At 53.8% G+C, this 27,285-nt stretch overlaps 1 protein-coding gene across 2 annotated transcripts in view; it reads right to left on the bottom strand.

Moving 5' to 3' along the window:
- Window positions 1-25,555, bottom strand: part of BCAS4 (breast carcinoma amplified sequence 4) — a 55,522-nt gene extending 29,967 nt beyond the window's left edge. For both annotated transcript variants that reach the window (XM_070421399.1, XM_070421398.1), the window contains exons 1-3: window positions 25,351-25,555; window positions 12,886-12,957; window positions 2,445-2,546 (exon numbers count right to left, since the gene is read on the bottom strand). In XM_070421399.1, the coding sequence (XP_070277500.1) occupies window positions 2,445-2,546; window positions 12,886-12,957; window positions 25,351-25,530 (354 nt within the window). In that variant the 5' untranslated portion in view covers window positions 25,531-25,555. The remainder of the gene's footprint in view (window positions 1-2,444; window positions 2,547-12,885; window positions 12,958-25,350) is intronic.
- Window positions 25,556-27,285: the final 1,730 nt, after the last annotated feature.

The following is a 27,285-nucleotide window of genomic DNA, read 5'->3' on the forward strand; positions in this document are numbered from 1 at the left end:
GCAAGGAGCCAAGGTCCCAAGCTGAGGGCTGCAGTTCAATTAAGAGCTTAGGCCCCTGTGGACAGAAGTTGAGTCCCAGCTTCATAGAATTAGCTGCGTGACCCCGGGTAAGTGGCGTACGTCTTGGAGCTTAGGCTCCTCCTCTGGGAGATGGGACAGGAGGGTAATAACTCTGCAGCGCAGCAAGGACAATGAGATGCTGTGCAGCTCAGCCCACACAGTAACAGATTGGGGAGAGAAGGCAGCAGTGAGGCAATAGGGCATGGTGGGGACTGCGGTGAAATAGCGAGCACATGCCTCAGCTGAAGGGCAGCTGCCACCAGCTCTACAATTCAGCCCAGGGCTTGGAAATGTCCCATTTCTCAAATTGGGGTCACATGTGAGTTTCAGTAAAAATTAACTGAATTGTATACTTAGATGGGTGCATTTTATATATTTACTAGAGCCCTGGTGCACGAAATTTGTTCACAGGGGGTCGGGGCGGGGGGTCCCTCAGCCCGGCCTGCACCCTCTCCAATCCGGGCTTCCTCGGGGGATGTCCGACTGCCTCTCGCAATCCGGGATTGCTGGCTTCTAACCTCTTGCCTGCCTGCCTGCCTGATTGCCCCTAACCCCTCTGCCTGCCTGCCTGATCGCCCCTAACTACCTCTGCCTTCCTGATCGCCCCTAACTGCCTCTGCCTCGGTCCTGCACCTGGGACCCGGGCTTCCCTCCCTCTGGCTGGTTGCAGGCGCCCAGGACCAGGGGTGGGCGGCTTCTCCTGGGCCCAGCTTTGTCAGGAAGGACTTCCAGAAGACATCCAGTCCAATTTGCATATTACCCTTTTATTAGTATAGACTTAAGGCCCAGTGCACAAAAATTTGTGTGCTGGAGGGGGGGTGTCCCTCAGCCCAGTTTGTCCCCTATCACATACTGGGAGCCCTAGGGGATGTCCTACTACCTGCTCCCTGCTCCCCTTGGGGAGCAGGCCTAAGCCACAGTCTGGCCTCCCTTTGTGGGAGGCAACCGGGCTGATCAGGGGAAGGCACCAGCCCCATCACCGCACTGTTGCAGCCACTGCCAGTCACCGCAGCCACCAAGGTGTTTTCATCAACACGGACTCCAGTCCCTTCACCATGAAAAAATGACAACTTTCTTTAGGCATTTTCAAGAAGTGTCTTTCATAGGATATGACCGACCTTCCTTCCTTCCTTCCTTCCTTCCTTCCTTCCTTCATTTCTCTTTCTCCTCACCTGAGGATATGTTTCCATTGATTTATACAGAATGTGGAAGAGAAAGGGAAAGACAGAGAGAAACATCAAAGTGAGAGGAACACTTTGATTGGTTGCCTCCTGCATGAGCCCTGACCTGGGCCTGGGCCAGGGAAGAGCCTGCAACCTAGGTACATGCCCTTGGTCAGAATTGAACCCAGACCCTGTGGTTGGCAGGCCGAGGCATTATCCACTGAGCCAAACCGGCTAGGGCAGGATATGACATTTCTTAACCCTCCAGCAGCAGACCTTCATTTTTTTCTCCAGGAATGTGGTAAAAAAAACCCTAGATCACCTATTTGGACTCTTATTACCCAGGTTACTAAGAAGATTACCAGTGGCATACAGGGAGCTTAGCCAATCAGCAGTCAGAAAAGGTGTTTCCTCTGTAGTTCACACCAATTGCCGGTTTGGCCCCTGCCCAGGCCTAACGCCTCTGGCGAGTCATTAGCCCTGTGCCGGGGCACCCCCAGCTCCCCGCCGCTGCCATCAACGATCGCTGGCTGGCTCCGCCCCGGTTCCTGGCCGCCACCACCATCAAGGATCACTGGCTGGCTCCGCTCCGGCCCAGGCCTAACGCCTCAGGCCGAGGTTTAGGCCTGGACCGGGGCACCCCCAGCTCCCTGCCGCCACCGCCACCATCAAGGCTCGCTGGCTGGCTCCCCCCCAGTTCCCCGCAGCCACCATCAACCATCGCTGGCTCAAGGATCGTTGTCTGGCTCCTCCCTGACCCAGGCCTAAAGCCTCAGTCTGTGGCTTGGCGCCTATGTATGCAAATTAACCGCCATCTTGGTTGGCAGTTAATTTGCATATCACCCTGATTAGCCAATGGGAAGCGTGTCGGAGGTATGGTTAATTACCCTATTTGTCTATTATTAGATAGGATACCTTGAACAATAAATAGAGGAAAGTATTTAAAGAAATGTGGGCCCAGGGTTATCAAAGCTGCTGAATTTCCAAAAGCAGCGTAACATTCAGATTTTATATAAAGTACCCAATTTTTTAAATAGGATACTTTATATAAATTCATATTTGTCATATTTTTTAAATGTCACGTGAGTGTAGGCCCCAACCCCCTGCACTAGGTCTGATGCCTGACAGTCTCAGGGTCAGATCAGTATCTTGGAAGACAAGACGAAAGAGCCAGAACAAGTCCACGGATCTCACAAAGAAAGCTCATGTTCCTGGACGCACCTCCAGCCGGTCCACTTTGGCGTAGATGCCACGCATTTCCATCACCTTGGCCTTAAGGAGAGGGATGTTTTCCTCCAAGATCTGCGAAGTGTCGCTTCTGATCTGCAAGGAACAAAACAGCTCCTGAGGCCCTCTGTCCCTTCACCACGACCTCCCGCCTGCCTCAGGGATCAGCCAGGGACAGCTGAGACCTCGCTGATGGCTGAGACTCTGAGTGGCATCCTGCCCCAGGGCAGGCCCAGGATCCACCAGAGCCCAGTTGGGGACCCACACCACTGCTTCTCGGGACCCAGACCTGCCCAGGTGTTATTTACTGAACTGAAAATTAATTGTCGCCCCCCCCCCCCCAAAATAACCAACACCACCAATCCCAAACAAAATATCTTCATTTTCTTTTTAATTTAATCAATTTATTGAATGACTAGAGGCCCGGTGCATGAAATTCGTGCACGGGGGGGGGGGGGGGTGTCCCTCATACTGGCCTGAACCCTCTCCAATCTGGGACCCCTCGGGGGATGTCTGACCGCTGGTTTAGGCCCGATCCTGCAGAGGGACATCCCTCTCACAATCTGGGACTGCTGGCTCCTAACCGCTCGTCTGCCTGCCTGATCGCCCCTAACCATTCCCATGCCAGCCTGATCACTCCCAACTGCCCTCCCCTGCCAGCCTGATTGCCTCCAACTGCCCTCCCCTACGGCCTGATCGCTCCCTAACTGCTCTCCCCTGCCGGCCTGATTACCTCCTAATTGCCTGCTCCCGAGTGCAGGCCTGATCTCACCCCTAACTGCTTGTTCCCCCACACCGGTCTGACCTCGCCCTAACTGCTTGCTCCCCCTCACTGGCCTGATCTCACCCCTAACTACTTGCTCCCCTGCCGGCCTGATTGCCCCTAACCACCTCTGCCTCAGCCCCCGCCACCATGGCTTTGTCCGGAAGGAAGTCAGACGTCCAGAAGATGTCCGGTCGACCTGGTCTAATTAGCATATTACCCTTTTATTAGGATAGATTGATTTGAGAGAGAGAGACATCGGTTTCTTGTTCCACTTATTTATGCACTCGTTGGTTGCTTCTTGTATGTGCCCTGATTGCAGATTGAACTCACAACATTGAGCTCTAACCATCTGAGTTACCTGGCCAGGTCTTCATTTTCTAAAGCACTAAAGGAGCAAAGGGAAAGAATCCAAATCTCTTCACTGAATCTGAGGTGAGGCAAGCTTTCACTGCCCTGGAATTAATACTACGAATGAGTTAATCATTAACATTAACAATGTTAATGAAAAACACAACTTATCAGGGTGCCCCCCACATGCAGACACTGTGCCGGGCATTTCCCATGCAGCTCATTAATGTCCAATTTCTTCGGCTTGGAAGGACCCCAAAAGTGACTACATTTTATGCAGCCACCACCGTCCCTGCATCACTGAAACTGGACACTTCAGCCTCCATTTTCCTTCAGAGCCCAACGCACGAAGCCCAGCCCTTCGTGAGAGAGAGAAATGCCATGTCCATGGTATCACATCCTCGCCGTGCAGAGGGGCAGTACCACCCGCTCTCAGGTTCCAGGGGGCATCTGAGTCCCCTGCCGGAAGCCAGCCCAATGTGGGTCCCCAGGCCCCTGAGTCTGGACTGGTTTGTCTGGGGCTGGCTGGCAATCTGTTCTCAGCCCGGCTCCCAGGCTAAGCTGGAGTGGGGTCCAGGGACAGTCCGAGAAACACCAGTGGGCACGCAGGAGCTGGGCTTGGGACTCAGAGCGGAGTCTGAATCTAGCTCTACCCACCAAGAGCTGTGTGACCCTGGGCAGGCCACGGTCTCTCAGCCCTCCTGTGCTTAACTGGCAGCGACACTGGCCCGGGCTTCCTTGGGATGCTGTGAGGACAGAACGATTAGCAGAGTGTTGGCAAGGCGGGTGCAGGCCGCTGTCAGTGACCCGCCTCCTGCTATTCATGGCCTGGGTGAGCCCTCCCCTTGTCCTGGGCTGGGCCTAGAGACACACTTCTCCTGAGAGGAGCGGCCAAAGCGAGAGATGTCACTCGGAGCCTCCTTTACAGAAGGCTGTCCCTCCTCCTTGCCGGCGGTCTCTCTGCTGCCAGCTTGTTCCCGCGTGCTCCCCACCCCCCCTTTCTCACTTGCCCTCTCGGTTGCTCGCTCTGAGGAAGCAAGCTGCCATGCTGCAGAGGCCCGCCTGGCTAGGGTCTGAGGGCCTCCCGCCGACCGCCAGTGAGGATCCCAGCCCTGCCCAGAACCACGGGCTCTGCCTGGACGCAGTCCTGCCCCACTGGAGCCCGGAGACGACCGTGGCCCCGGCCCAGGCCGTGACTGCAGCCTGAGACGGAGCCGCAGGGCCCGGCTGGGCTGCACCCAGGCCCCTGACCCGCACAGGCGGCCAAGTGAGAAAGAATCGCTGCGGTCTCTGAGTTTGGGATCACCGTTAGGCAGCAATAGAGAGGAACACAAGGTGACAACTCAGGACAAAATTTTAATTTTAAGCCTGTTTTTAAAAACGGTACCTGTGTCTCCTCTTTCTGCCTAAGTACCTGAGACCTCTGTGGTTCTCCTGAAGGTCTGTTCCCACCACCTCAGGATGCCCTGGTTCCGGGAAGCCATCCCATGGCCCAGCATGTCCAAACCCCACTCCTGTCCCGGGCCCCCTCCTCTGGGCACAGCCTGCCATCCCCCCGGGCAGCAGGCGCCAAGCCCACTGTCCAGGGGTAGGCCCCTCCCCAGCTCTGACCCCATGAGGCTGAAGAGCGTCCTGAGAGGGTGGGTCTGGCGCAGGCTGCCGGCCTCAGTTTCCTCACCTGTAAAATGGGGAGGTTACGGGCGCTTCTCTTGAAAGAATGTTCTGGGCATTAAACAAGATCTCCCGTGTCTAAATGTGGCACCTGACTCAGCTCACGAAGTGTTTTAGTTGTTAAATTTGACTTAATTTCCAATTTTAAATTCAAATGGGCTCCAGGAGAAACGGCCGATCCCAGGGCTGGGCCGGGAAAGCGTAAGAGCCTGGAGCTCCCAGGGGCCGGGAAGGAGGGAGGTGTTTAGAACTGAGATGGCAACGTGCCCAAGGTGCCCGGAGCCAACCTGACCGAGCTCCGTCACTGAGGACACAGTAAACAGCGTGACACGGGACTAGAACCGGACGAGTCAAATGAATGCACAGGAGTCTGACGGGAGCGGACGATGAGAGGGAACGCGGGCACGTTACGGCGGAGAAGACTGACCAGACTAACCCCGTGACTTCCTGTGGGTGCCACGTGCCCTGCGACGATGTGACGGGAAGCGCCTCCCCTCTGCGGCGTTCTCTCCAGAAACCCATAACCCCCGTCTGACCACAAGAGAAACATCAAACCCAAACAGAGGGACCATCTACAACAAGCATGTCAAACCCACGGCCCACAACGAATATTTTTGCGGCCCAGCCAATATAACGGTATGTAAGAAACGTTTTAATAAAAATTTGTAACTTAATTTTTACAATATCCTGTTATACATAATAATTAATAACTACAATGTTCACTAATGACTGATGACTATAATCGTGTTGCATTCATCTCCCTTACGCGCCTTACACACAGCCGCACCATTTCTCTCCACTAATACCAGCAGCGAACATTTTAGCAGCCGATCGCCACGTCATTAGTCTTGGACTGACTTGTTTGGTGTGTGCACAGGAAATTTTTTGCTTTCGAAGAACAAGAAAAATACGTTTATTTGCATTACGCTTATTAATTTGTGCAGTTATTCAGTGTCTGATAAGTTAAAGTTCAAGAAAAAATATAAATTTTTATTAAAATGTTCTATTAAATTATGTTAATAATGACTCATTTATTTCAGCCCTTTGTGTTCAGCACGTCTCTATGGAAATAAACCTACGTCTCTATGAAAATGGAAGCTTTTGTTTTTTTGCGGCCCACATTACCTTAAACCTTGTTTACTTGGCCCGTGTTAGCCTTTGAGTTTGACCTGCTTGGTCTACAAAATGCCCGAACTGCAAAGTCACGGAAAGCAAGGAACGAAACTCGGAGACTGCGGAGGCTAAGGAGACTGGCCGTGCGGTCTCCTCGCCGGGCCTGGAGCGGGAGCGAGGCACGAGTGGGAACGGGGAAACAGAAGTCAAGTGTGAGGGGCGTGAGCAGCCCCCGCCGAGGCTGGTGTTTACCGTTTCAGCGGAGGGTGTTAACAGAGCAGGCACTGGGTGAGGGGACGTGGGAGCTCTCGGTACTACCTCTGCAGCCTTTCCGTAAATCCAACACTATTCCACAGCAAAGCACACACATGTGACTTTAAAAAGCACTGCAGCGGTCAAGTCTGGACGTACAGCTTCTCTTAAGAGTCAGCAGCTTCGGCAACATGGGCCTGCGTCTCCCCAGGCACCAAAGCTGCTCCCTCCGGATGGGGCAGCTCAGCCACCACCCCTCCCTCACGCCTCACCATGTCCACGTGCTCCCGGCTCCCGCAGCACCTGCATTTGCCACACGATGGGAAAAGTCCTCGCTGTCCCCCTTCTTCCCAAGGCCACGTTTCTAGAGGGAAGCCCATCTCTCAACAAGGCTACCCTCAGGAGCAATCGCCATGATGCAATCCAGAGCAGGTAACTCGTGGCGAGGACAGAACACAGTGGATCAAATGCAATCTTTTCTTTCTATTAATTGGTAAGGAAACATATGGGGTGTGTGTGTGAGAATCGGGAGGACTTGGTCTCAGCAACCTACAGGAGAGAAGCGAAGGCTGCAGAGAGGAGATTCACGGAGCACCCCCTGCCTCCTCTGAATGCGAAGGAACCAGACGAAAGAGGTCTGTGGGCCGAGCGGGGCCTCTGAGGCTGCTACTCCGCCAGCCAAACTGCGGGGGTCAGGGAGCTCTCTGCGCACCTGCCCAGGGGCAGGCTGCACCCGGGGAAAGCAGAGGGTAATTTTCGGGAAACAGGCCCTGTAAAGAGGAACTACTTTATCTTCAACCTTATTTCACCGGTGATGAAACTGAGAAAAGGTCAGGAAAACGGAATGAGCTGGCCCAGGAGCACAAAGCTACAAAGCGGGAGATGGGGGACTCCAATCCAGGTTGGCCTGAGGCCATCCCCCCAAACCAGAGATCCGCACACAGGCTCTGTCTATCCACAGAGAACCAGCATCGTGCCTTAAACACACACACACACACACACACACACACACACACACGCAAAAAGGAACCAAGAAGAGCACAACCCAGCCAGGTGCCAAGATCTACAATTAAGACTATTTCCCTTAGGAACCCAGGTTTCTGGCTGCTGAAGACCAGGCCACACTGAGGCCCAGTTCCACGTGGCAGCAACCATCTCGAGCGGGGTGACAGCTGCCTGCTTTGGTTAACCACAGTCCCCACCACTCCCTAGTGTGTCCCCAGCATGGCGTCCCTGGACATCCTGTGCCCTTTCCCTGTTATAGGGGAGTCAAAGGGAAGCGACACATCTCTTTTCTCACAGCCACCCCACGACACTCCATCGCGTCCCAGGCACCCGAGTTTGCATGTTTTATTTGTTCCTGAGCAGAGCAAAGAGATGTCAGTGAGGAAGCAATGCTTTTGAGGCCCTGCCAGGATGACCCCCAGGCAGGCTCACTGGGCTGGGGCCGGGCAGGCCCTTCCCTTCCCAGCCTGTTCCCCCTCCTCCCGAGCCGAGCTCCGGAGCCCAGACGTCTGGGCAGTGGAGGTGGGGTTATCATGGAGCCGAGACCGCTGTCCAGGATGATTCAGGGCCCCAGGAAGGAGAGTCAAATGCTCCTGACCTAAGAACACGCACCAACGCCAAATGCAACTGCTGGGCCGAGGCCAACAGGAAATCTTCTCCATTATGTGAGCGAAGTCAGAGTCTGCTCCCTGCCAGGAGGTGGGCCCGAGGCCACGGGGGTTTCAGAGGGCCCTGGCCAGCTGCCCCCACCCCAGAGGGCACCGAGGCGGAAGGCCCTACCGTCCAGTGTCTATATCATCTCGTCAGGATCACAACCTTCTGGTGCTTTGATACTGGCGACGGTGACCTCGGTAGCTACCGTGTGTGGGTCACTTGGTACACAGCAGGCCCCGTGCTAAGCAATTATTTTTAATTGGCGCATATGACATACAGAGCCCAGGCCTCAAGTGGAGAGCTCGATCAGCTCGCACAGGTGTTTACATCTGTGCGACCACCACGTGCGCCAATCCACAGAGCACCCTACCACCCCGTGAGGCTCTGCCTGACACCCTCCCAAAGCTGACCACTCTCCGACTCCCATCACCATTCATTAGTTTTGCCTCTTTCTGAGCTTCACGTTAGGGGAGCCACCTAGAGCGTATTCTCGTGTCTGGCTTCTTTCGCTCAGCATCATGTTTGTGAGCGCCACCGTGCTATTGTGGGCAGCGCTCGCTCCCTCCCTTTGCTCTGCATGAGATCATCTATCCTCCCGCTCCTGCTGCCGCTGGACGTCGGGGCGTCATGAACGAAGCTGCTATGCACACTGCGTCCAAGCCTTCCTGGACATTTGTTTTCATTTCTCCTGGGCAATTATCTAGCGTCAGAGTCGCTGGGATGTAGGGTAAGTATATGTTTGACTTTATAAGAAATCGCCAAACTGTTTTCCCAAGTGGCCGTGCCTTTTCACATTCCCATCCTTTCCACACTTGCCACTGTCTGTCCTTTCACTGGGGTCACCCTAGGGCAGCGGTTCTCAACCTGTGGGTCACGACCCCTTTGGGGGTCGAACGACCCTTTCACAGGGGTCACCTAAGACCATCGGAAAACACATATATAATTACATATTGTTTTTGTGATTAATCACTATGCTTTAATTATGTTCAATTTGTAACAATGAAAATACATCCTGCGTATCAGATATTTACATTACGATTCATAACAGTAGCAAGATTACAGTTATGAAGTAGCAACGAAAATAATTTTGTGGTTGGGGGTCACCACAACATGAGGAACTGTATTAAAGAGTCGCGGCATTAGGAAGGTTGAGAACCACTGCTCTAGTGGATGGAAAGCATACATCCCTGCCTCACCTATTTCTTATGAGAACTCTTTGGAAATGGACACCCTGTTAGTGGCTAAACATGCCTACAAGTTCTTTATGTCCTTCCAGGATGAGGGGGGGGGGGGTCTACCAATGTGTCCTCTCCCAGTGGATCTGGGTCACTTATGTGACTGATTTGACAAAAAAATAAAATAAAATGGCGGACATGCCCTGTGTTGATTTCCATATGCAAGCCTCTGGAGCCTGGCACCTTCCGCTTCCAGGCTGCTGGCGTGCTTGCTCTGGGGCCACACCACCATGCCACCAGGCAGCCCAGGCTCAACACGTGGGGGGCTGCACAAAGGACCAGCATGCCTGCCAGGCCCCAGCTCCCCCCCTCCCATTCCAGACATGGACAGGTGCGAGAAGAGCCACCGTGGACAGGATGGGGCAGCAGCGCCATGGGGCTCACACAGGCCGCCCTTCTGTGCCCTGCCTTGGCCCACGTCACCCATGGGCTGCTGTTTCACAGCCCCACGTCCTGGGGTCGCTGGATGTAGCAGTCGATCGTCGGGACCACTATCTCCATGTCACAGAGGAGAAAATAAAGGTACAGAGAGGTGACGTGCTGTGCCCAAGGCCCCACAGTGGGGAGACTCAGAGCTTGAGTGGCACTATTTCTAAGGTCAAACAGGCCACAGGCACAGGGCAGTGAATCCCAGTCACAGAGAGCGATCGGGGACAGGCCGGCAGAAGAGTTAATGCGCCAGACAGGAAGCCAGGCTCATTTCTAACAGCCTGATTTTATCAGAAATGAAGCCGCTTCTCTCTGGACTGTGAACCAGGGAGCCTGGCTTCTCTCAGACCTCTAACTTGATCAGTGTTTCCAAAAGCCAAGGCAGGGACCCGGACCGTGGTCCATGGTGTGACATCACCTGCCCCCAGAGGTCCCCACGCCTCCCTAGCTTAGATAAAGAGAGGAGTGGAGGTCTGAGCCAGGGCTGACAGCGGGACACCTCGCCCTGTGCCGTGGAGCTCACAACACCTGGAGGCAGACGCACCAGGTAAGCTAAGCCTCAGCTGTTGGGGCCCAGAGGACCCCCCGATCTAAACAGCATCCGCACAGAGCGTCAATGAAAGCACTGCAAACTCAAAACGCCTACAGGGGCCACAAGAGTGCGTACTAGGCACGTTCTATCAGTGCAGACATGCTCATTGCCCGTAAACACGCTGAAATCGTTTTCAGGTCCACAGAAGTACGCCCTCTCCCATTTCTTCAAACAGGGGCCCTCTTGGTCGGGTTGTATTTGCCTGCTTCAGTAGGGCCCAGAGTACAGAGAAACGTTCCCACCTCAAACACACGAGCAGAGGATGGGTGTCCGGCATGTGGCCGTGGAGCCAGGGAAGCTCCCACGGGGGCAGGGGGACAGTGGCCAGGCCACGGGGGCAGGGGGACAGTGGCCAGGCCACGGGGCAGCCACTGTGCAGCTCCAGCTGGTGCTGGCTGGGTGGGAACCAGCACCCATCAGGGGCCAGATCTTTGTTTTCCTAAGAAGCTAGGAATCCAGATTTTGGGCATGACATTCTATAAATGACAGCAGCGACTTCCTTTCCCCCCAAACATCCACCATATCTGCAGGCAGGACTGGCCTGTGGGTCACCTGTGTGAGACCTCAGTATTAAATCTTTGCCGGGATGCAGCTCCAGACGTAGAGCTCAGAGAGGACCTTCTCGATGCAGCCTGCAGCCTTGGGCCTCCTGGTCACCTAACCACGACTTCCCCCATAAGCCTTGGCAGTTTTCAAGGCAGGCGTGGCCTGTCCGCACTGACTCCCAGCCCCAGCTGTCCTGGACCCACAGGGGGTCTCCTTTCACAGGAGGATGGGCTAGGACTTGTCAGCAGCCATGTCCCTGGGTCCCGTCCACGCCATCTTCCAAATCCGCCCCTCGCCGTGGGCCCTCACTGTCCACGCTGCGCCTGGCGTGCCCTGCCTGGCCCTCGCTCTCCTTAGCAGTTGAATTCTTTCTGTTGCGTCTTCAACCCCCCAATTAATCACCATGTCTTCTACGAAGCCTTCCCAATTTCCCAGGCAGAATTTAATGCTTCTGCACCTTTTTTTTTTTTTTAAGGAAACCAAGTCTTAGGATACGTGCCCGTTCCTTCTGGACCCGCTTTCTCTTTTCAAAACCTCTGCAGCCTCCCTCTGCTCCTGAGCACACGGCGATGACAGCATTTCCACCGTGAAGGACAGCGACTGAAGCACACAGCGCCCTCCCAGCGGCCTGGGCTCCCCCAGCGGACCGGGCTCGGGGACAGCGGGGGGACCCTGCCCCCTCGGACCCACACAGGGCCCGGCCGGGGAAGGCGTCATATTTGGTGAGGAAGAAAGGACTGACTGAGAGGCCATGTGAAGTCTGTCTGATTACCCAGCTCCCACCCGAGCCACCACCTGAACTGAAATATCGGCTCGAGAGAGAGACACACAGGTCCTCGTGGGACCGTCCGTCTGTTCACGGCCGTGTCCAGGGGGGCACAGGGAGGTCTGGAGAATGAATGGGCTGACACGGTGCCCATCACGTTGGGTTGCTTCTAGGGGAGACGAGGTTACACAGGAGACACACTTCATGGGGTGCCTGGCACAAAGCAGATGTGCAGTGAACATCTGGGGCTGCTGTACTGCGTCCCCCTGGGCTCCCAGACCCGCTGCAGCCCTGGCTTCCCAGGCACAGTCTACACCACAGGCCGGCTGGGCTCCGGCTCCAGGGCCAGGCAGGGCCAGGCCGCAGCATGGAGCTCTACCCTCCCGGCTCCCAGGCAGACGCCTCCATCTCTGGTTGCCGGTTTGCCTTTAATAAGCTTGGGAATTTCCAGAATGTTCTATCATGGCTCCTTGGGGCCTCATGCCTGGCTGGCAGCAAGCCTGCGGACACCAGGATCAGGAGGAGATTTCTAGAGAATAGGGAGTGGAGATCTTGTCTTCCGGGCCTCAGGCACCATCTTCCATGTTCTTCCCCACCCAACTGAGGGGTTTTGACCCAAAAAACCAGGGTAGGAGGCAAAGGTGGAGGCAAGAGGGTTCGGGAAGGAGGCGATGCCCAGGCCCAGCCCTGCCAGGCCTCGCAGGCCTGAGGCGCTTCCTGGTGACTCCACATCTGCCCGGGGAACTGCGCAGAGCGAGGGAAGTTAAATATAGTCTCAGCATCCCGCAGGGCTCGCGTCGGCGCCGAGACTGCCACCTGGTGGCCCGCTCCCGCTCCTCTGAGGAATAAAACCTTCGGGGAGGACGCAGCAAGATGGCCGGCCTGGAAGCCTGGGTGTGGAGGGGGAGAGCGAGCGTGCCTGGGGTTTTCCGCTCACCGCTGGCCGAGGCCCCACTCCTGCTGGTTGCTGAATCTCCACCCAAATGGCTTCCCCAGAAAACTCAGGCAGGGCCTGGCGTGTGGCCTGCGGAAACCACGGCTCCGGCGGCGGCACTCACCATGTCGGCCAGGCTGCAGAACTCCTCCAGCCGCAGGAGCATCCCCTCGACGGTCTCCTCCACCTCCTTCGCCTGGAAGACAATATCCTGGAGGTTAGCAAATGGTTTCCAGGGAGACAAGTGGCCTTCATTTTTAAGAAGAACAAACTACATGTTAGGGTCATCTGCCCAATTCCCTCTAAACCAGTGGTTCTCAACCTTGGCTGCACATTAGAATCACCTGGTAATCTTTTTAAAATCCTGATTTCTGGGCCTCATCCTCCGGAAATTCTGTTTCTTTGTTACTAATGTTGTGGCCTCACCCCATAACAAAGAAACAGAATTTCTGGAGGATGAGGCACAGAAATCAGGACTTTAAGAAGGTTCCCAGCCAGAACCGGTTTGGCTCAGTGGATAGAGCGTTGGCCTGCAGACTCAAGGGTCCCGGGTTCAATTCCGGTCAAGGGCATGTGCCTTGGTTGCGGGCACATCCCCAGTGGGGGCGTGCAGGAGGCAGCTGACTGATGTTTCTCTCTCATTGATGTTTCTGGCTCTCTGTCCCTCTCCCTTCCTCTCTGTAAAAAATCAATAAAATATATTTTTTTAAAAAAAAAGATTCCCAGGTGATTCTAACGTGCAGCCAAGGTTGAGAACCACTGCTCTAGACCTACTTTTCCTTTTGCAAAACCTCTCCTAGCCTCGTCTGAAACAGGGATATTCTGGCCGCACTTCTGCTGCTTGAGGACTGGGCAAAGCCACCGTGGGCCACCCACTCTATGCAGCTTTCAAAAGACATGAAATAAATGCCAACAGGAAGTAACAAAGGTACCCTTAAGATCCCCGTTCTTCCCATGAGGAAACTGAGGCTCAGAGAGGTAAGGACACCTGCTCAAGGACACACAGCTAGCCAGTGGCAGGGCCGGGATTCTCCTGTAGGTTTGAGCCCACAGCCTCAACGCTGGCTCTAATAAACCCTGAGACATGCCTGCAGAGAGCAAGCGTGAGCCGCAGGAGACGAAGACCATAAGCCGAGTCTGTGACCACACCAAGGCGTGTGTGGTGAACTGACACCGGCCCGCAGTGATATCTGCCAACTGAGAATAGCCGGGGACGGACTCTCACTACATTATTCATTGTCTGCGATTCAGCTTTAACGGGGCGCCCTATTGTTTCTTTGGGAACCCTGTCATCAGCCCAGGAGAGCAGGGATTAGGGCGAGTGAAGAGGGAGACTAAAAAGAAGGTTTTATGTAATTTGAAGGGTCCTAGCAGCTCCAGTTACCAGGGCCAGGCAGTGACGTGACCATGACCGAGTGACACGCCCCTGGGCCTCACATCCCTGGGCCCCGGGCTGATCTCGAAGGTGCCAGACACCTTTCATTTTTCAAGAAAGGCCAGAAGTTCTCACTTTATGAGAAATGTCCCAATTTTTAAATAGTGGCACAAATTCAAAAAAAAGATACATTTTTTTCTAACGCTCCACGGGCCAAGCTCAACAGGAATGTGAATGGGTCAGCCAGTTTATAAGCCCTGCTTTCATCACTTGTGCAGAAATTAGTTTGACCCTTTTCCCCTCAGGTATGTGCAACTCTCAAGGCCTATAAAATATGTGAGGTTTGGGTGTGTGTGTGTGTGTGTGTGTGTGTGTGTGTGTGTGTGTTTTAATTTCAAGGCATCTAGGAAGAAACTTCTAGATCCTGAACCTCTTTCTCTGGCTCACCAGGCCAATCGCGCTGCTCAGGGAGGCAACAGCAGACATCTCTGGGCAGGCCTGGGACCACCCCCCACTCCCGAAGGCTCCTCACCACCCACGTGCCCCGGGAACTGCTTAGTGCCAGAGCCGGCTGCTTGCAGCGCGAGCTGTCGCCGCCACCACCACAAAGTAAACGACTGCAAAAAGCCCTCCTTCCGGCTGGAGTATAAATAGTGCCCGCTGCCATTTTAAACTCTGGAGCCTTCATCTCACAGCTGGGACTATTTCTGTGCCTGCACGGGGGAGGCTGACAGGGAGGGCGACCTCATGGAGGGAGGCTGGGAAACACACAGAAGTTCTCCCCGGAAGTGAAATCAGGGTAAAATGCCTTGAAGGTGCTAAGGGAGAAAGAAGGTTGGCTGTTCCTCCTGATGCAGAGAAGAGGAAGAGAGGTGGGAGCGGGCACAGAGGGGCACAGAGGGGTGCTGAGACCCCCCGCGGAGTGCGGGTGTAGATAACGCAGACCGGCCCCAGCTGGACGGCTGCCTCCTTCCCATGTGCCTGCAGCCCTGCTCAGAGGAAGCGCATCTCAACCTGTGCCGGCAGGTGCAGAAAGGAAGTTAGTTGGTCCTGGGTTCAAATCCCATCTTCTCTTTTGCCAGCAGTGCGACCTTGACCCAAGGGTTTGACTTCTGCATTTTGGTTGGCTCCCCCTGTGCCAGGAGCCTCGGCTGGGCAGGGCTGGTAGGAGGCTCACCTGACAATAAAGGTGGCTGAATTTAACAGAGCCCGCACACAGTAGGTGTGTAAGTGGCTGCTTTCTGTCTCTCTCTCACTGGATTGCAAAAGCAAGGGCCAATCACCATAAGTGGATCATCTCATTTGAGCCTCAGGAGAACTCGATACAGCAGGTGCTGGAATTCCCCCCTCTTCTGGACTGAGAAACAAAGGACCAGAAAGCTTAAGTCACTTGCTCACGGTCACACAGCTCGTAAGTGCGGAAGCCAGATTTGACCTGAGCACTGACTCCAGGGCTGACGTCTAGCCACCAGGATGCTCCTGGGGGAAAGGGAAATGGGTCCCCTTCATTGCTACCTGTCAGCTATCGGCTCCCCACCCACCTCCTGGCGCTTAGGGCGGTGCCCCAAAGCAGGAGGCAGCCCAGAAAGCGTTTGCTGACTGTCTGGTGGGCTAAGAGAGGAACAAGCCCCAAGACGTTCCCAACCCACAGGAAGGAGCTCAGAATTAGCACCCCACAGGCCCACAAATCATTCACGGGACCATTTTCTCTCCAGATAATCCCCTAAGTGGCCTCCGAAACCAGAGTCCTGCAGGCTGCAGCCCACACACCCTTTGAAGCGGCCCGTAATCAGGATGAATGCCCTCGCCGTCCTTTGTAGCTCCCCGGGCACACGTTGTCCTGCTCCGAGGGGAAGGACGCAAATGGCTCACTTTAAGTAACATTCAGGGCACGGCCGGCGGACACTTATTTTCACATGTGTGAAGCACCGCATTTGCTTTCTTCTTCCACACCCCCCTCCTCCCAAAGTGCCAATCGAAACTTCCCAGCTGGGTTGGCAACAACACACACACACACACACACACACAAACGGAAAGGGGCTGGCTCCTGCCTGCCAAGTGACTGGCATGAAAAACAACACACACACACACAAGAAGACCCTCCACCTATGGTCTTCTCTAACGCAACAAATGGAAACACCACTGTCCAGTTGCTCAGGTAACTGGGGGCATCCTTGACTCATCTTCCTTTCTCTCCCCTCATCCCATCCAACCTATACACAAATCCTCTCGGTTCTTCCTTAAAAAATGTATCCCAATCCGACCGCTTCTCCCCATCTCCCTCGCCACCACCCTGGCACAAGGTACTGCCCTCTCTTGCTGGGACTAGTGCAGTAGTCTGCTCACTGGTCCCCTGCTTCCCCTCCTGTTTCCCTTCAATCTACTCCCCTGAAAGATCCTGTTAAACCCAAAGTCTCCTCAGCTCAGAATCTCCCACCTGCCCTTTCGCAGCTGCTAGGATGGCTACAACCCCAAAATGGAAAACAGTACATGTTGGCGAGGATGTGGAGCACTTGGGACCCTCCTCAGACCCTCCTGGCGGGACCGTGAATTTGTGCAACAGCGTTGGAAACCAGTCTGGCAGTTCCTCAAAAGGTTAAATATAGAGGTGCCCTATGATCCAGCAATACATCCCAAAGGATATCCAAACACCCCCAAAACATAGGCTGTTACAAAAACATGGACACTGTTCTTAACAGCCAAAAAGTGGAAGTAACTCACATCCATCAACTGATGAACGGACAGATAAAGCGTGTTCCATCCACACGGTGGAGTAGTATTCAGCGTAGAAAGGAGCGAGGCCCTGCTGTACGCCACAACGTGGACAAGCCTGGAAAATACGCCGCGTGAAAGCAGCCAGACACAGAAGCCACTGGTACATGATTCCTTTGATGTGAATGTCCAAAGGGGCAAATCCACAGACAGGAAGTATATTGCTGGTTGTCTCCCCCAAGGGATGCGAGGAAGGGGAAACAGGGAATGGTTATGGGGTTTCCTTCGGGGATGACGGAAATGTTCTGGAATTAGGTGATGTTTGTACAACACAGTGAATATACTAAAGAACACTGAGTTACATACTTTAAATGGTCAGATTTATGTTGTATGAATTTTGTCTTAATTTTTAAAAAATCCTCTCCTCTTTTCCACCTCACTCAGTAATGTCAAATAGAACTCCCTTTCCCTATATCACCTGGACCCCACCTCCTCTCCAACCTCATCACCTGCTGCTCACTCCCCACCAACCACATCACCATGTCCTCGCCCCAGGGCCTTTGCACCTGATGTTCCCTTCACTGGTGAAGCTCATCCCATGCTTCCTTTGCTCAAATGTCTCTCTTCAATGAGGCCTCCCCTGACCTCGCAACTCGCCTACCATGCCCTGTCCTGCCCCAGTTTATTTCTCTTTACTTTTACCACCAAACTATATATTTTATTTGTTTTCCTTTCATTTTCCTCCATCGGAATAAAAGCTCCTGGAGGGGAGGGGTGTTAGTCTATTTGATTCCCCTTTGTATTCCCAGGGCCTAGAACAACTCCTGGCACATAGTAGGTGCTTGTGCTTCCAAAGCTGGCCCTCCACCTCCCTCCATCCCACATACCTTTGTGCAATATGACTCTGCCCATGAAGCGGTGGGATCCATTCCCCCCCACCCCTGAATCTGGCCGGGCCTATGACTTGCTTTGACCGATAGAATGTGCTAGAAGCAATGCTCTGTGACTTCTGAGTCTAGGCCTCAAGAGACTTTGCAGCATCTGAGTCACTCTCCTTGAAGACAACGGCCATGTGAAGAGGTCCAGACAACTCTGCTGGAGAGGCCACGTGGAGGGGGGGGGGGGGGCCGAGATGCCCTGTGGGGAGCTGATATAGGGTTAAGCCTCGGACTGACCTGTTGGCAAAGTCACAAACAAGTCCCAGCTTAGAGGGCACAGTCCTCTTAGCATAATTAGGTTTGACCTTATGAGGCTCCCTAGATCTTACCTGGGAAGCTAATGGGCTGAGCGAAGTGCAACAAGAACAAAAACAAGTGAAATTCACAAGAACAGTGTAAACAAGTGAAACTCACAAGAACAGTGTAACTTTGGTAACCACTACCTTGTTTACCTCTGACTATAAAATAAAGGCTCAGTTTGCCTCAGGATCTTTCTCTGTGGCCTCAGCCAGGCACAGGAAGATCCACGGAGACTAAAGAGAGCTAGAGAGTTATGAACGCTGTCTCCGTGTAAAACATTCTTCGCTGACTCCGTCCACACCTTTGGGAACCCCTGGCCCGCCGGGGCTGGACCCCAGCAATGCCTGATGTATAAGTGAGGCCGTGCTGACCTTCCCATGTGGCCAGGCCTCCAGCCAGATAAAGCCCCACAGGTAGGCTCAGCCGACACCATGGGAGCAGAATCACTCGAATGAGCCCATCAACCTGCAAACCATGCACCATAAATGGTCGTTGCTTTCAGCTACTTAAGTTTGGGGTAGTTTGTTACCTGACAATTGATCACTAATGCAGTGCTCAACGGATATTCGCTGCAGGAAAGGAAGGAGGGAAGGAGGGAGGACAGGAGTGAGCAAGGAAAGGAGGAAGAAGAAACGCACTCTCCTGGAGGAGCCCACTGAGAGCAGCAGCCTGGACTGCTGTGTGGTCCCAACCACATCTCTGACCAGCTCTGTGCCTCAGTTTCCCCATTTGAAAACTGGAGGAGAACAATCCTCAGACTCTCTCTGTCTTGAGATGAAAGCTGAGGCGGATCAAGTAATTTTTCTGGGTCATTCTCGGTGAGATGCTATATCCATATCAGAGATGATTGTAACCTGGACCCTAGCAGGGTGTCCGAACTCAGAGGGACTCTGAAGCCAGGCAGGAGATGAGCACCGGGGAGCGGGCCCTGCTGCCGAAGCGTGTCTAGCACACGGCTTGCTTTCCGTTTCCTGCTTCTGACGGAGACCTCCGACTTTCTCTAGGAAACACAGCAGCACAAGCAGGCAGCTGACGCTCTGGCAGGGAGACACCAGGGAGGGGTGGGGACTGTGGCAAACAGGAGACCCGGGCCCCATCTACAGAGGGTGGCTGCTACGTGGCTGCAGCGGACTGTCTCAGGCAGGAATGTGCCAAACCTGCTTTGTTCAAGACAAATGCTGGTCCGGACATTTACGCAAACTCTCCCAATTCAAAAATGTTCAAAACTAACCTAAACATTTTAAAATCACTATGACGGCCAAACAAACCTGTCCACGGGCTGAATGGGGTCTCAAACCTCTGGCCTATCAGTGCCTTTAAAACACAAACATATATGAAATGTCCAGAAAAGATGAATTTATAGAGAGAGAAAGTTGATTAGTGGGGGGCTGAGGGAGAGTGAGACCCAAGGGGAAGAGAGTTTCTCTTGGAGGGAATGAAAATGTTCTAGCCCTGACCGGTTTGGCTCAGTGGATAGAGCGTCGGCCTGCGGACTGAAAGGTCCCAGGTTCAATTCCAGTCAAGGGCATGTACCTTGGTTGGGGGCACATCCCCAGTAGGAGGTGTGCAGGAGGCAGCTGATCGATGTTTCTCTCTCATCAGTGTTTCTAACTCCCTATCTCTCTCCCTTCCTTTCTGTAAAAAATCAATAAAAAATATATATATTTTTTAAAGAAAATGTTGCCCTAACCGGTTTGGCTCAGTGGATAGAGCATCAGCCTGCGGACTCAAGGGTCCCAGGTTCGATTCCGGTCAAGGGCATGTACCTTGGTTGCAGGCACATCCCCAGTAGGGGGTGTGCAGGAGGCAGCTGATCCATGTTTCTCTCTCATCGATGTTTCTAACTCTCTCTCTCTCTCCCTTCCTCTCTGTAAAAACAATCAATAAAATATATTTTTTAAAAAAGAAAATGTTCTAGAAGTGATTGTGGTTGATGGTTGTGCAACTCTGTGAATATATAAAAAGCCATTAAATTGTACATTCCCACGGGTGAACTGTGTGTATAGAACTATATCACAGTAACACTGTAAACACACACACACACACACACCTCCTCCTAGAAACCACGCGGTCCGTTCAGCCCAGGCACAGGGCAGGGAACTGAAGTCCTGCCCCTGCTGCTGCAACCGTTTTGCAGAGGCCAGCCATTTGGATCTTTATTTGAAACTCCCGCTTTCCCCTTCTCCCAGGTGCGCTCAGCTGGCTCGGCCGCAGGCAGCTGGCCGCCAGGCAGAAGCCTCACCACGGGGCCGGCTGAGCTGATGGGCACTGGGGTCGTTTCCAACGAGTGGGAACTGGTCTGTTCTAAAGCTTCTTGGCTGGTGGGCGCTGAGGGTCAGCCAGACGGGGCACCTTTGGCCCCGGCTCCAGGCTGACTCCCTCGCAGCACGGCCACCCTAGGACAAGAGGGGGTTCGGGGCCGGATGGCTCCTTCCACAGCAGGAGAAAGAGGGGAACTCCCCCCTGACAGACGCTGCCCCTCTCCACGCACCCACATGCCCTGGCTCCTCACACTCCTGCAGGTTCTTACTCGGGGGTGCGGCCAGCAGAGTCCGTGTCCACCTGACGGGCACATCAGCGCCCCCCCCTCCCCCGCTGCCACCCTGCTCCTCCAGTACCCCCAGACTGCAGTCCATAAGCTGCTCGCGGCTCTCCCTGCTCAGGGTTTCTATCCATGACCCCAGAATCAGATCCGGTCTCCACCCCCTGGCCCCAGGCCTGGGGTGGCCCTGCCCACACTCCCCCTGGATCACCCAGTCCTCCCACCCAGGCAGCTCCTCCTCTCTCTGGACCTGTGCCCTGTCGCACCTTCCAGTCCTCCCTGCGTCTCCATCCCAGCCCTCAGCTGTCTCCTGGTGTTCAGTTACTCTGATCATTATTAGTCTGCTCATCTGACTGCTAGGCCAGCCCTGAGGGCAGGCACCGCACCTGTCTCCCTGGCCTCTCCCAGGTGCCCAGAGCAGTGCCCAGCACACAGTAGGTCTGCCATAAAGACCCGAGGAACAAATGCATACAGAACTACAGCTTGAGACAGGGCAGACTGTGCCCGGCTCCACCCACAGCCTTCCAGTCTGACCATGTGAAGACTGAATGCCCAAAGGGACCAGCAAGGCACAAGGATAGGACGCCGGGGGGAGGGGCTTTTCACGGGCACACCGTGTTTGCAGGTTGGACTCAATAAAATATTCTTTGCTTCCACACAGAAACAGCCTCGTCTACATTTTTCTTAAAACTCAAGGGCATCTTTGGCTAATTTATGTTTTCCGACTTTAGTCCAGACACGTGGTTTGGAGAAATAGCTCTCTCTCCGCTTATCATGACTACAGAAAAATATAAGTTCAAGCACCAGGGCAAATGGTAACTGATACCAGCTTCAGCACGGGGGAGACAATAGGGAAAAGTGGGGACTGTGGCAAACAGGGGGCTGCAACTGTTCCAGACTCTTCATTATTTTAAATAAACAAGAAACTCGGGTTTTCTTAAGATAATAATTCTCCATTTAAAGAGCCTTCTCTGGTTTGAAGCAACCACATCAATCCCTGATCTAATCCACGTGTGGTTAAAGGACCCAGGTGCTTTCTCCGCCATCATCCTCTGCTTAGTCTGCAAAGATCCTGCATGTGAGAAAGGGCTGGTTTAAATTCCTTCCGTCTAGGCCAGCGGTTCTCAACCTGTGGGTCGCGACCCCTTTCAGGTCGAACGACCCTTTCACAGGGGTCGCCTAAGACCATCCTACATATCAGATATTTACATTACGATTCATAACAGTAGCAACATTACAGTTATGAAGTAGCAACAAAAATAATTTTATGGTTGGGTCACAACATGAGGAACTGTATTTAAAGGGCCAGAAGGTTGAGAACCACTAATCTAGGCCATCAACCCATCTGTGGGCCGCAGGAGCCCAATAGAATTTTGAAAGATCAGAAATTCATGGGGGTATCCGTGCTCAGCCATGTGGGAGGGCCCTGAGCTCCCCCCTGTTGTAAGTCACAGAGCACCCAAGAGCAAACCTCTCCCTCTCTCCCTGCCACCTTGATGTAGCTTCCGGAAAGCCCCCTGAAACTTCCCCCAAAAGAGGAAGCTCAAACCAGAAACAGAGACAGTAAAACACACAACAGCTGGTTGGACAGAAACCCCGAAGGGCACTGGAAACAGTAAAACCCTCACCTGCCAGCCAGTCTCAGCACCCGGCCCCTCAGCAGCCCCTGCATCCTGTGAGCCAGTGCCAAGGGCTGGCCCGGCTCCTGCCGCCTCACCAGCCACACCTCCCACTGCCCGCTTCTGCTGCTGCTCTTCCGTCCCAACAACACCCGCTTCACCCCACCCAGGGCCTTTGCACTTTCTGGTCCCTCTGCCTGCAATATTTTTCTCCTCCCTCTCAGCCAACTCCTACTCATGCTTCAGGGCTCAGCCTACAATGACACCGCCTCATGGAAGCCCTCCCTGATCTCACCCAGACAAGCCCAGGGTCCCTCGGCTAGTCACCCACCTAGATCCTGGACCTCTGTCCTTCCTCCCAGCACATTCCTCCGTGGTTACCACAGGTCTTGGCTTTCTCAGAGAGGCCTTCCCCGCCCCTTGCCTCCCAGGCACACAGATAGATGCCCGCTATCACATCACCCCATGTTACATTCCCACAGCTTTCATCACAATTTACAGCTTTGGCGTGTTCCATGTTTCCTGTCCTAAGAGAGCAGGGTCCTTGTGTGTTTCACCGCTGTGGTATCCTCAGTGTCTGGCATATGGTAGGGGTTCAAGGTGTTGAATGAAGCAGGTACACTTCACCAGGAACCACAGGACACTCCTAGGACTAGACTGGGCTGGTCTGAAACTCCCACTGCTCCCTTTACAAGCCAAAAGTGGACTCAGGAGAAGGCCAGTGGGGGCGGGGCCTGCTGCCCAGGCCAGTTCCCAAACCAGACCTTCCTTCTCCCACTCAGTTGCCCACCTGCAAACAGCCCCGCTCAGGGACCTGCTAATGAATTAGCTGTAAGTAGAGGCTGCAGATGACTCAACTCTGGTAGTTTCTGCTTCTTTTGGTAAATAAACTTCAGCAAGCAAGCGCTCTAAGTGGGCTCATTGCCGCACAGAGCTACAGGGAGTTGGGCTCTTCATTAAGCCAACCCGTCTCAGTTAAAGACAGCCTGAGTGAGAAAATGAAGTTAGCACACGCAGCTCCTCTTGAAAGCTTTCCCTAATAGAGACTAAACGAAGCAGAGGTTTAGCCACCGGGCACAGGGATATCTCACTGCTGAGAGCAAGGCAGAGAAAGCACAAAAAAGACACTCAGGTTGCTCAAGCCAGTAAAAGTCTGTAGAAAACCTCCATGCCCACCCCTGGGGGCATGGGTCATAAGTTACAGTACCTCCATAGGACGCCTCTTATTCTGCAAGGGCCTCAGTCTTCCCAGCTATAAAATCGGCATAACCGCCTCCTAGCCACTGGGTCGTTGCCAGGATGCAATGCCACAATTCACGGAGGTCAGCACACAGCTGCACATAGTATGAGCCCAGGAAATACGGATAATTGTCGAACGTGGGATACTAGGAAGGCAAAGAATGATGCAGACCTACACTCTCCCCTTACTGCCTCAGATGACTATGCAACACTTAAAATGTGGGCCGGTCACAACTGAGATGTATTGTGAGTTCAATATTAAAAACCTGATTTCAAAATTCAAAAATCTCATTAAATTTTTTTTACATTGATGACATGTTGAAATGATATACTGGCTACACCGTTATTTTAAGTAACTGAAACTAATCACACCTGTTTCCTTTTCCTTTATTATGTGGGTCCAGAACATTTAAAATTACATGGATGGCGCACATTTGTGGCTCAGATTAGATTTCTATTGGACATGCTGTTTTTAAAATTTGAGGGATCAGCCCTAGCCGGTTTTCTCAGTGGTTAGAGCATTGGTCCGCCGACTGAAGCGTCAGGCAAGAACCTTGGTTGACAATGCCGGTCAGGGAGTGGGCCGGGGGCAACCAACGGCTGTGTCTCTCTCACATCAACGTTTCTCTCTCTCTCACACACATCAATGTTTCTCTCTCTCTCTTTCTCCCCCTCCCTTCCACTCTCTAAAAATCAATGGAAAAAGTATATCCTTGGGCGAGGATTAACAAAATATTTTTTGAGATATCATTCGCATACCATAAAATTCAGCCTTTTAAAAGTGTACAACTCAGTGGTTTTTGGAAAATTCTTAAAGTTGTGCAACCATCACCACTAATTGCAGAACATTTTCATCACTCTGTACCTTATGTCATTAGCGGTCACTCCCCATTTGTCCACGCTGTTTCAAGTAAAGAAAAGCAAGTTGCAGAACAGTATCGAGTGGAGATTTAGAAAAAGGAACACATATTACTATGTATATGCAGACCCACATTTGTAAATGCATTTTAATGTATGCAATGGTGTACACCAAACTCTTACTAGTGGTGATCTCAGGGATCTAGGGTCCGGGTGGGAGAGAAAAGGGGGCGGGCGCTCGCCCTTTATTTTATATACTTCTGTACTGCTTTTGAGACTTAAAAAGGGAATGAGTAGAACTTCTAGGCCTACCTAAGTAACTCCTGGTGAACTTGGGCAAGTAACTTTTTCATGGCACCGTCAACAGATTGGCTTCCGATGAAGAAGGGTCTAGTTTTAGACCTACTGTTTATTCTGTGCGTTTAAAATAGAAAGTACAGGCAGAGACGAAGTATGTTTCCTCCTAGCAACAGACAGGACCGAAGCCGAGGCGTCCCGCACAGCCGCAGCCTGCCCGCCTCCTCCCAGCACCTGGCGCACAGCTCCGAGCAGAGCTGCCCCGGGCCTGGCAGGGGTCGTCCTCCCCAGGAAAGGGCAGCAGCTCCCAGCCGCCTGGGTCCGATGTCCCGGCCCGAGCTGGGAGGCCTAAGGGGAAGGGAGCCCAGTGAGTCCCAAGGGTGGGGGGTGGGAGGGTCGGCGTAAAGGGGGGTGGGGGGGAAGGGGCGGGATCGGCTGGAAGAGAAAGCGGGCGCGACCTGCCGTGCATCTCTGGGTAGTGCCCGGGAGTCACCGCTTCGCAAAAAAAGGGACTCCTCGCGCCCCTACTCCTGGCCCGGAGCCCCTGCGCCGCGTGCGAGAGAGGATGCTGCGGAGAAGCCGAGAGTTCGGGTAGGGGTACCAGCGCGCTGGGGGCCCCGCACCCGTCCACTCCTCCCCCAGGGCGCGCGGGCCCCCAGGCCCCCCCAACCGAGACCTGCCTCCAGCACCTCCATCCCCCGTCCCCTACCTCGGCACCGGGCTCGGGGGTCAGGACGAGCGCAAGCTCGCGAGCCCCGCTGCGCATGGGCTCCGGCCCGTCGGCGTCCACAAGCAGCATCGGGGGGCTGGCGGGGTCCAGCTGGCGGAGGCAGCCCGGGAGCCCGTCACCGCGACCCGGCCTCGGAGCCCCGCCCCCAGCCGGCTGCATGCCCCGCGGCCAGCCTGGCGGAGGCAGATCAGGTGCGCGCAGCGGCCCACGCCTCCGAAGCGCCGGGCCGAGTGGGCAGCGCCACCCAGTGGCGCGCGTTGCTCACTGCGCCCGGCCTCGCACGGCCGGTAAACAAGAGATTCTCAAACTCCGGCGGCGGATTGCAATCTCCTGGGGCTCATCAAACTTCCAAAGTTCGGGCCACACGCAGTCTCGGTTGAAACCTGGACGTCAGTTTTGAAGTGCGCCAGGTGATTTCAACATACATCCGAGGCCTAAAGGGCCCTTTTTTAAAAAAAATATATTTTATTGATTTTTTACAGAGAGGAAGGGAGAGAGATAGAAAGTTAGAAATATCGATGAGAGAGAAACATCGATCAGCTGCCTCCTGCACATCTCCTACTGGGGATGTGCCCGCAACCCAGGTACATGCCCCTGACCGGAATCGAACCTGGGACCCTTCAGTCTGGAGGCCACGCTCTATCCACTGAGCCAAACCGGTTTCGGCAAGGGCCCTTTTTCATGGGAATCCGGCAAGCAGTGGTTCCCAGTCCCGCAGCGCTTTGGGACGCCCTGGGGAGCTTTTAGAAGCCCGGACGCCAGGCCGCAGGCCTCACCTTAGACAGATTCAGCCTGAATCCGTGGCGGGTGGGGCCTGGGCACCGGTAGTTTTTAAACCTCCTGGGGTGATCCAGCGTGCATTCCGGATAGGAAACAGCTATCCTAAAAGATCCTCTCATTTAAAGACCAAAGCCCCCACCCCCAGCCCAGGCCCCAAGGCCCGTCCTCCTCCAGCATCTGCTTGGCGCCAGGCGGGGAGTCCTGGAAGTTAGGAATGCGGGTGTGGCGGTCCTCTTCCTCCCGAGCAGCTTTTAACATAAGCTCCCCAGATAATTCTTCAGCGCACCAAATATGACTCCCCCCCACCCCAATCACTCATAGGAGGCTTGTCTAGACCCTTTAGCAGTGGTTCTCAACCTTCCTACTGCCGCGACCCTTTCATACAGTTCCTCATGTTGTGGTGACCCCCAATTTCATTGTTACAAATTGAACATAATTAAAGCATCGTGATTAATCACAAAAACAATATGTAATTATATATGTGTTTTCCGATGGTCTTAGACGACCCCTGTGAAAGGGTCGTTCGACCCCCAAAGGGGTCACGACCCACAGATTGAGAACCGCTGCTTTTAGAGGGTGGGGTGCAGCCCCCAAAGCAATGCTAATGAAGAAAGTACTAAGTGAGGTAAAGAGATATGGGGAAGCCTGGAGTTCTAATTTTTCCTATGATGACTTTTCCTTTAAAAGATTAAATTCGCTTTAAAAAATTTTGGCTGGGCTTAGGGTTGCGAATAGACAGGCCACCCCTCCCCCCTCCCATTCAATCTGAATTTATATTTTATCGGATGACCCTGGGTAGGGAGGGGTGGCAGCACATGCTCCGTCTGCCTTCTGGGTGATTCGTCACTGCACAGTTCCCGCTTCCACAGCTGCCCACTGCTGATTTCTCCACTTCCCACCCAAACATTCAGGCCTTCAGGCCAGAGTCATTTTCTGGAAAATTCTTGGCAAAGATTTGGGCCTCAGGTGCTTAGGAAAAGGATTTGCTAGGAACTCACTGAACCTGTGCTTAGCCATTCATTACTGTCCTGACCTTCCTGCTCAGAGCCCTTCCACACATTAACACCCGCCCCCCCCCCCCCCGCCGCTCCCCCCCCCCCCCCACCCGGGATGGAGGGCAGACCCTCACCCCTT

The sequence above is a fragment of the Myotis yumanensis genome, unplaced genomic scaffold (assembly GCF_028538775.1).
Source record: "Myotis yumanensis isolate MYYU_CA2020_CCGP unplaced genomic scaffold, mMyoYum1.0.hap1 SCAF_7, whole genome shotgun sequence".
Lineage (NCBI taxonomy): Eukaryota > Metazoa > Chordata > Mammalia > Chiroptera > Vespertilionidae > Myotis > Myotis yumanensis.